At 47.9% G+C, this 9,586-nt stretch overlaps 1 protein-coding gene across 1 annotated transcript in view; it reads right to left on the reverse strand.

Moving 5' to 3' along the window:
* Window positions 1-9,586, reverse strand: part of MFSD4A (major facilitator superfamily domain containing 4A) — a 73,476-nt gene that overhangs the window by 11,801 nt on the left and 52,089 nt on the right. Inside the window, exon 4 of the mRNA XM_015419344.1 lies at window positions 1,496-1,664. Within this exon, the coding sequence (XP_015274830.1) occupies window positions 1,496-1,664 (169 nt within the window). The remainder of the gene's footprint in view (window positions 1-1,495; window positions 1,665-9,586) is intronic.

Consider the following 9,586-nt stretch of genomic DNA (forward strand, 5'->3'; position numbering starts at 1 on the left):
TCCCCAACACACACTCTGCCTCCCAGCTCCACAGCTGTTCAGATGTGTGGTGGTGACAGTGACACCCTTTCCCCCATCACTCCTCCACTCACTTCTGAGGCCGGGATGTCTTTCCTCTCAAAGCAGCATGCACAAGACAGCCCAGTTGCCTCATGCTGGCCCTCGTCTTCCTCTCTCCCCTGCCAGCCCCACCCCTTCATCCCTTTCTCTGCCTTCACTGCCATTTCCCCCACACTATTTTACCTCAGCCTCAAAGCCCTGCCCTCCTGCAATTTCTTTTCTATTCTTTAAAAGCTTCAACCACACACACACCTCACCATGTGCGCTTGCTCACCTTTCCCCCCTCCAGCAGCCTCCTGCCTTCCCTCCCTCACACCAGTTGCTCGCAGGCCAGATAAGAGCTCTGGACGGGCCAGTTCCAGCACCCAGGCTGGATGTTTGACACCTGGGCATGCATGGACTATATCTAAGTGGACCTGTGGGCAGCAAAGAAGTAAGGAGAGTTGTACGCTGGTACAGAGGCTACTATCCACAGGCATCAAGACACCTTGATCTACCACTGTGGTCTGGGACTAGCATTACAGCCACCAAGAGGAATGATGAAGTAGTTAGAGTAGAAATCCCCATCACTTTTGAGCCTGTGGGCACCTTTGGAATTCTGACCATTACAGTTACAAAATGGCAGCCACAAGAGGCAGAGCCAAGCACAAAATGTCAGGGAATTAAGTCATGCATAACTCTAGTAGTAACTCTTCAACATTTCAGGCAGAAGTTCTGTTTAACAAGATCCCTTTTAAAATGAACGTATCATTTAAAATATTTTCTTGCGTATGCACAGCTTCACTGCATGACTAAAAGTAAGACCCTTGTACTGTGGTGGTGGCTGCTGCTAAAGCAACTTAAAAAAATCTGACACAGCCAATGAGCAATGCTCCCTCTAAGCTTTGGAGTCTTGTGAGCAAAAATTCTACTTTGTGAGCTACTGGCATTAAAGTTGTGAGTGAGCGATTTGGCTACTGCATAAACTAGTTTGCTCTGGAGCCATCCTTCCTGAGCTAAGACATATATCTGTGAGCCAAAGGCTAAAAAACTGTGAGTTAGCTCACACTAACTCATCTTAGAGGGAACACTGCCAATGAGGTCTCTTAACAGACAATCAGAAGCCCTGCTGGACAAAACCCCCACTTTCTAGAAACACTTGGCAGGCACCAGGAAGGCTGTCAGTAGCACATTGGAAACCCCTGGATTAGAGTATTCACATGGTACTCAGGAAGCCTGTATGCAGTTCCTTGTTCTGCCACTGCTTTTCTGCATGGCCTTGAGCTCTTGCTTATCCACATCTAGATTAAGGATAAGTTCACACAACCCCGGAACAATACTTTTTGTCAAAAACAAAATGAGCTACTGAATTAAGTTGCAGTCTATTACTGAAACACAGCACCCTTTCCAGTCTTACTCCCGTGTACGTGTTTAAATAGGCATGGGCAGTTCTCACCTATTTCTGACTGAATTTTGGGCGAGGAAGTAGAAGAATCATCCTTGTCGGCTGCCCGTGTCTCCAAGGCCAGTTCATCGGCTGACAGCAGTGGGGGGCTGCTGCTCTGACAGCAGGGCACCAGCCTTTCCTTGTAGAGCAAAAGGAACACCGCAAAGGGGACAGGCAGCTAGAAAACAACAAGGAAAGGCAGGTCAGTCACACACAGATTGTGCTGGGCACCCTTCGGGCAGAAGCTGTGCTGCTGGCCCAGGAAAACATCCACAAAAACAGTCGTCTCTTTGGCACCTTCTGCCTGCCTGTCTGCCTGATATCAGTTCCTGCCAGCATAGAGGAGGAGGAAGGCTCACAAGCTGGGTAAACAGGACAGTCCTGAGTCTTGAAGCTCCATGAAGAAGAGGGACGTTTGAAGGAGGCAAAAGCAGCTGCACTCGTCAGTTTTTCTGCATAACTGTTGGAGAAACAGATCTCTCTGCCTCAAACATACTGAGGAATTTCACATCACCCTTTTTAACCCATTTTGAAGCCGTTTTTGATCTGTCATGGAGAAAACCGGTAGAGGGCTGCCATTTCACACATGGCTTTCCCCTTCCGGTAAAGAGCTGGATTATTAGCAGTTCGCCATTTCAGACTGCACCGCTTTTCCCCCGCCGTTTTTCGCTCGCACAGGCGATCTCCGGCTTTTTTTTTAACGTTCGCTTTAGAGCGCTATAGCGCTATAACACAACAATCCAGGCATTCCAATGGGGTTGATATAATGCTGTTGTGTTATAGCGTTATACCGTTATAGTGCTATAAAGCGAATGTTCAAAAAAAAAGCCGAAGTTCGCCCGCATGGGTGAAAAACGGCAGGAAAAAGCATTTCGGATTCGGGAGAAGAAACTGAAGACTACTTGGAAGTGGTTTACAGGTAAAACGCTTCAGCCCCATTTCCTAAACTGGACAGAAGCGTTTGTGTGTGAAATTACAAATATATTCCGGTAGGGAACCAGTGCTAAAACGGTTCTGTCTGAAATGACAGACCAGAAACCGTTTGGGAACCGTTCCTCTTCCGGATTATATCGTCTGTCTGAAATTCCTCACTGTGGTTTTTTTAACCCTAGAAAGGGTGTGAAAGAACTCTGTGCTGACACGGCTCCGCAACAGCACAGACACCAACATCACAGTTTGCGTAGATATTTACACCCACTTTTCTCCCCAAAGGGGACCCAAAAGTGGCTTATGACATTGTTTTCCTTCTCCAATTTATCCTCAGAACAACCAACTGGTGAGGTAGATTAGGCTGGGAGATAATGATTGGCCCAAGGTGACCCAGAGAGCAAAGTGGGGATTCAATCCCAAGTTTCCCAGTCTGACATTCCAACCACTACACTCTACGAGTCTGCTGCACAGATAGGTGGAATTGGATACATGAAGCACTTATGCACATAAATGCCTCTGATGTGCAGCTGATTGGGGATACGGCATTAGTGTAGAGCTACTGCCCTGCTCCCTCATCTCCCTCGCGTGCTGGGCTCTCAAGAAATTCTGCTGAAAAGCTAAAAACTTGCATCCAATCTATGCCATGTTTTCTGTAGGATTCCTGCCACCCTAGTGTGGTTTATTTACTTTCCTCATCAGTCTGTGGTTTCAGGGGATAGAAATAGGGGAGTCCACTGGGACCTGGATATTACTTTCCTCATCAGTCTGTGGTTTCAGCGGATAGAAATAGGGGAGCCCAGGCTAGCTGTATCTTATCAGATCTCAGATGCTAAGCAGGGTCAGGGTTGGTCAGCATTTGGAGGGGAGACTGCCAAGGAACACCAGGTTCGCTAAGCAGAGGCAAGCAATGGCAAACCACCCCTGAATGCCTCTTGCCTTGAAAATCCTTCAGGGTTGCTGTAAGTTGACTGCAACTTAATGACAGAAAAGCTTTCCACTCTGCCAGCAGGTGGCAATCTAGCACCACCACTGTCAGCAACACTGGACTAACATTACCTGGCAGGCAGCACACTATGGGGACACAGATTGAGAGACGGCAGTTGTGTCATTGGCTCCCATCTGGACAGACACTGCTTTAGATCAGACGCAGAACACCTCAGGGCCACAGGCAGGGTGGCCCGTCTCCAAGTGGGCCCCGGAGTCCTCCCAGAATTACAACTGATCTCCACACTAGAAACGACAGCTTTGGAGTACGGACTCTGTGGCATTCTACCCTGCTGGGTTTTTCCCCATCCTAAACCCCACCCTTCCCAGGATCTACCCCCAAATCTCCAGGAATTTCCCAACACAGAGTTGGCAACCCTACATAGCACAGCAGCCTCTAGTGTTCTTCCATGGCACCAACCAATTTAGTTGCCTAAATCTCATCTCTGACGCATAAGGCTGCCTTTTAAAAGTCTACTGAGATGTTCTTTCTGTAGCAGAGGAGGTAGAGGGAAAAAATTCAATAATGTTAATTGAAGCTGTCTTCCTCCCCCTCCCCCCCTGCATAAGCCAAGACATTCATAATTAACGGCTGGTGGCTTCGTGTTTGTTTTCCCTCCTGTCTGTGAGTTAGCAGCAGTCGTAACTCCACATTTCCTGGCTTTTGTTGGCTCAAAGTGTTCTTTCAACCTATGGAGCATTCTCTCCCTCTCTGCCCCCCCCACAGCTGAATTCATTTAAGAGGACTCCATTGTTCCCAGAACAATAGGCGCAAGAACAGCCAGCTCGGACCCATGGATTTTGCTAATAGTCAGAATCCTTCCGGAGGTCAGAACCAGACTGCATGAAGGACAAGTCCACCACAAAAAGGAGAGCAGCATAACAGATTTACATTTTTCCAGTCACCGCTGATGGTACAGGACTAAAATGACAGCCACCTGTACTTGCCTTGGGCAAGTTACTGCCACAGTCCCGTTTCCCCTTCTGTACAACGGGGCTAGTGATCTACCCTGCAGATTGTTCTGAGGATGAAAAGCTATGGATGGTAAAGCATTATAAAACCACTGAAGTGGCATACAGACTATTCTGAATAACCTCCGAGACAGAAAATATATCTGAATTACTCACAAGAACCTCCATTGAATCAGAATTCATGCATTTGGGAAGGGGACATAGCTCAGTGGGAGAGCATCTGCTTGGCACTCAGTTGGTCCCATGTTCAGTCTCTGACATCTCCAGTTAAAAGGATCAGCTAGTATGTGATGTAGAAGATTTCTACTAGAGACCCTAGGGAGCCACTGGCAGTCAATACAGACACTGACGAACCCCTGGCCTGGCTCAGCATAAGCCAGCTAGCTTTATGTATGAGAACCCAGATTTATTGCTCTGTTTAAGCACTCATCCTCCAAAAAGCCATGGCTATTAAGAGAACTTTTGGGGAGGAGGGGGGGTCCAAGCATAAACAAGCAAAGAGAACAGTGTGTCAGCTGCCCCATAAACATTACTTTCATTTGCAAAGCCAGGCAATTTATCCTGGAATGACTGCAGCGTTTTGCTGAACTGGGTCGAAATGTTAGTCCTGTTCAAAAGCTAGAAGCAGCAAGGAGGCAGGGTAGAGAGATTCTTTGCTGAGGTTTTTGTTCAGTGATTTCCACTAAAAATAAACCAAAAGCAAGCCAGCACTGTGTCTTGAGATGTCACAGCACCTGTAGACCCAAGGTTGTTTTAAAAAAAAAAACTTCTGGTTGTGCTGCTGCTGTAATGTCCAAATAGAAAATGTGTGCAGAAAAGATGCCCTTCTAAAGCTTGCCAATCTTTTCTGCACAATCTCAGAGCATCAATATACCTGGGGTCATGAGGCAATCCAACATCTGGCTGGCTGTGCGCACTGTGGACTCTGAAACTGCCCTCGGAAAGCAACCCGGATATAACCTACCAAACTACTTATGCAGAGTCTACGATTTACTGATGGCAGTTTGCATATTGTTAGCCTGCCCAGTCCACTTACTGAGCCCTGAACCTCTGATTAGCAGGAGGAGGCTTGGGAATGAATGTTTTGCACATTGTTTTGCTAGACAATGTTCAACAACAGGAAATCAAACTCAGAGCATTATTTTACTTCATTTATACTTTCTCCCTAATTGAGACTGAAAAGCAGCTTACACTGTTCTTCTCTCCACCATTTTATCCTCTCAACATCCCTGTAAGGCAGGTTGAAAATTTGTGACTGGCCCAAGGTCACCCAGCAACTTTCATGGCAGAGTGGGGATTCAAACCTGGGCCTCCCATATCCTGCTCCATCACCCTGACCACTATATGAGACTAGATCTCACTTACTATATTTTAGAAGCATAAACAATGCCCCCAAATGCACTTACCTAAGTAAGGATATACACAGGATGTCCAAACTTAGACCTAAGCCACTGAGAGTTCCTTTTTGTGAAAACTTAACCTCATTGACTAATAGCAACTTTCATGGCGTCTGTCTGTCTGTTTGTCTGTCTGTCTGTCTCTCTCCCTCTCTCTCTCACAGCATCCTGAGTAGGACTCCAGACCCACTGAACTCATGGGAGCAAGGACAGAGAGACATGGAAACTAATATAATTAGGAGCCCCAAGAGGTGGTAAACATTATGGGAAAGACTGAAAACTCATTGTTAGAATTTGGGAATAAAACTGAGACCACCATAAGAATGAATGAACTAGACAGGCCTTGTACGCCAGAGCTTCTGCCTTCTTCTGCAGCAGAGGCTTCAGAGCCTTTAAGAGCTGTATGTTTGCTCACTATTCTGTTGTACTCTTTTCCTGTAAAACTCTGCACAAAGTGCTGGACAATACAGGAAGAAATGGGATAAAGTACAGCAAGAAGAAATTCACTATTGTAGAGGGTGTCCTGTCGCCTTTGGTTTCTAATAGAAACATTTCCTAGCATTGTTTATTAATTTCTGCAGGTTAATTTTAGGGTGTTAGGGTGAAAAAAAATCCAACAACAAACTGTAGCACAATACTTTTTATTATGACTAATTAAAACAATGCAACAGAGAGCCAGTATGGTGTAGTGGTTAAGAGCAGCAGACTCTAATCTGGAGAACTGGGTTTGATTCCCCACTCCTCTCCTCCCCCACATGAAGCCTGCTGGGTAACCTTGGGCCAGTCACAGTTCTCTCAGAACTCTCTCAGCCCCACCTACCACACAAGGTGACTGTTGTGGGGAAAAGGAAGGCAATTGTAAGCCACTTTGAGACTTCTTAGGCTAGAGAAAAGCGAGGTATAAAAACCTACTCTTCTACTCTCTTCAGCATAGTAAACAAACTTTGAAGTTCACCAGAATTTGAGGGATTGGGAGAGAAGGAAAAAAATATTGCTGAGTTGACGCTCATGCCAATCTTCAATTTGCAATAGTCTTAAAATGGAACAGAGGAGGTTTTGGTTGGACTGAACTGAACCATGCCTGTTGCGAAGGAAGGAAGGAAGGAAGGAAGGATTTCACAAAAAACTGCTTGGACAGAGGAGCAGTAGGTGTTCTCACTTTGAAAACATTAAAGTTAGCAGTTTTTGATATGTTTCTACTAGCATTGACAGCAACACAGGATTTCCATGATCTTACATTTGGTCCTAATTAAAAAACATTAATTCTACTATTGATTTAAGGTTTGTTAAAAGTGTAGGTTCAGGTCAGTTTATTTTTTTTTCCTAATCAGTGTAGAAGAAGGAAAGAGCACAGGACTTAAGCTAACTTCCATTTACTTATTTAATTAGCACATTTTTACCCTGCCCATGCTTACAAAGCCCTCCTCTATTTTGTCCATTTTGAGGGTGTTTGACTGGCCAAAGGTCACTCAGTGAGCTTCCGTGGCAAAGCATGGATCTGAACCGGGGTCTCCCAGATCCTGCGCCTGATACTCTAACCACCACACCAGGCTGGCTGTCTCAAGGCAATTTACACAGATGACAAACCATCCCTGATCAGAGATGCCAAGGCAGAGGGCAGCTGTTACTCTACCCAGCACGGGGCCTGTTGCAAGTCAAGAGAAACCATTCACAAAGCAGCCAGGCAGAACAAACACAGAAGGATGCATCAGCTGGCAGAGGCATGTTTTCGGCAGTACCAAGGGCAAGGATGCTAAAGAAAAACCACTCCAGGCCTTGCTCAGGTTTACGCACAGAACCAGTTTGGCTATCAAGACTCAGCCCAGATGCATGCCACTCCCGAAGGCCTAAAAAAGCAAGAAATGTGACTGAGCACATACAGAATGCTTTCTTTTCTTTCTCACCGCAGATGCACACCTGGGACAAGGGACATCCACCAATTCCAGGTACTGAATTTGCCCTGGGACACCCCTAACAAAATACATGCTAAACACAGGGTCTTCTTTCTCCATTATCTCAGCAGAGACCTTAAAACAGCTCTGTCCACAAGGGGGGCCCCTCCTGTAGAAAATGGCTGACCTCACCTTAATGGACTTTCAAAAAACCCAGTGGCCATCAAGGGGTGGGGCAAATTCTGAGTACAGTTCAAGGACTTTGACGGCCTTTTGGACTTGTTGGTGGTCAAGTGGTGGCTCACCAGACTGCTGGGCCTAGCTTGGTTTGGGCCCCTGGGGTTGGGGGTGACCGGGGTCAATCACGTGCAGCCCACAGACTTTAATTCAGTGTGTGATGAGTTCCTGGCTGTGTTCGATGGGATGTTCAGCCACTACACTGGGCCTCTGGTCTCCCTAGACCTCAATCCCGTGGTGCACCCCATCTGCATGAAAGTCAGGCGCCCCCCGTTTGCATTGCGGCTGAAAATAGACTTGAAATTAGACTTTGGGTGGCCCAGGAAGTCCTAGAACCTGTGCCACACGCCCCATTGTCACCCCAGTCAAACCCAATGGGGACGCCTGGATATGTGTGGACTATAAATGCACAATAAACAAAGCCCTACAGGACCACGCATATCCTGTCCCTGTCGTCAGCCATGTGTTAGCTTCCCTGGCGGGTGCTAAAATCTTTGACAAGCTGGACTTGGCTCAAGCATACCAGCAGTTACCCGTGGACGATGCCACCATAGAGGCCCAGACGATAGTGACGCACCGGGGTGCATTTCGGGTGCGGAGGTTACAGTTTGGCGTGAGTGTAGCCCCAGGGATTTTCCAGAATCTCGTGGACTGTCTCCTGGAAGGTATCCCCGGGGTTAAGCTGTTCTTTGATGATGTTTTGATCACGGCTCCCAACTCTGTGACCTTTGCCGAAAGACTGTGGGCGGTGTTACAGCATTACCACGATGCCAGCCTGAAGGTAAAGAGGGGAAAATGTCTACCGGGGGTGCCAAGGGTAGAGTTCCTGGGCTTCGCGGTCGATGCCGAGGGCATCCGTCTTATGGCTGACAAGATTCACGCCATCGTGCAAGCGCCTAACCCATCATCCAAACTCGAACTCCAAGCTTTACTGGGGCTACTGAACTTTTGCCATTTATTCCTGCCCCATAAAGCTACCATGGCTGAGCCACTCCACTGTCTCCTGGACAAAAAAGCTCCGTGGGTCTGGGGCCCAAGCACACCGCCACGTTCCGAGCTGTCAAAAAACTGTTGACTTCCAATGTGGTCCTTGCTCACTTCGATGAGTCCCTCCCTGTGGTCCTAGCCTGCGATGCTTCTACGTATGGGGTGGGGGCGGACCTGGGGCACCAGTTGCCAGATGGCCGGGAGGTTCCCGTGGCTTATTATTCTCGTACCTTGTCTTTGGCTGAGCACAACTATGCCCAGATAGACAAGGAGGCCCTGGCAATGGTGGCTGGAGTAAAAAAACTCCATGATTACCGCTATGGCCGGCCCTTTACCATTGTCATGGACCACAAACCCCTTTTGGGTCTGCTGGCCCTGGATTGCCAGACTCCCCAGATGCTCTCGCCCCGAGTGCTCCACTGGTCCATCTTCCTGGCTGGCTACCAGTATGCGCTCGTCCACTGCCCCAGCAAGGTGATTAGCCACGCCAGTGCACTCAGCCGCTTGCCGCTGCTGTCCAATGACCCGGACCCGGCTCCCGCACACCAAATTACCCTGCTGGAGGACCTGCCCAACTGCCCCATCCAGGTTGCTGAGTTTTCCCGCCACACTGCCTGTGACCGCATCCTCTCCTGGGTCTTGGACTAGGTGGGGAGGGGACGGGCCACCGGAATTTGCTGCATTTTCCTTGCACCGGGGCA

This window comes from Gekko japonicus, unplaced genomic scaffold (genome assembly GCF_001447785.1).
Source record: "Gekko japonicus isolate JY-2015 unplaced genomic scaffold, Gekko_japonicus_V1.1 scaffold276, whole genome shotgun sequence".
In the NCBI taxonomy this organism is placed as follows: domain Eukaryota; kingdom Metazoa; phylum Chordata; class Lepidosauria; order Squamata; family Gekkonidae; genus Gekko; species Gekko japonicus.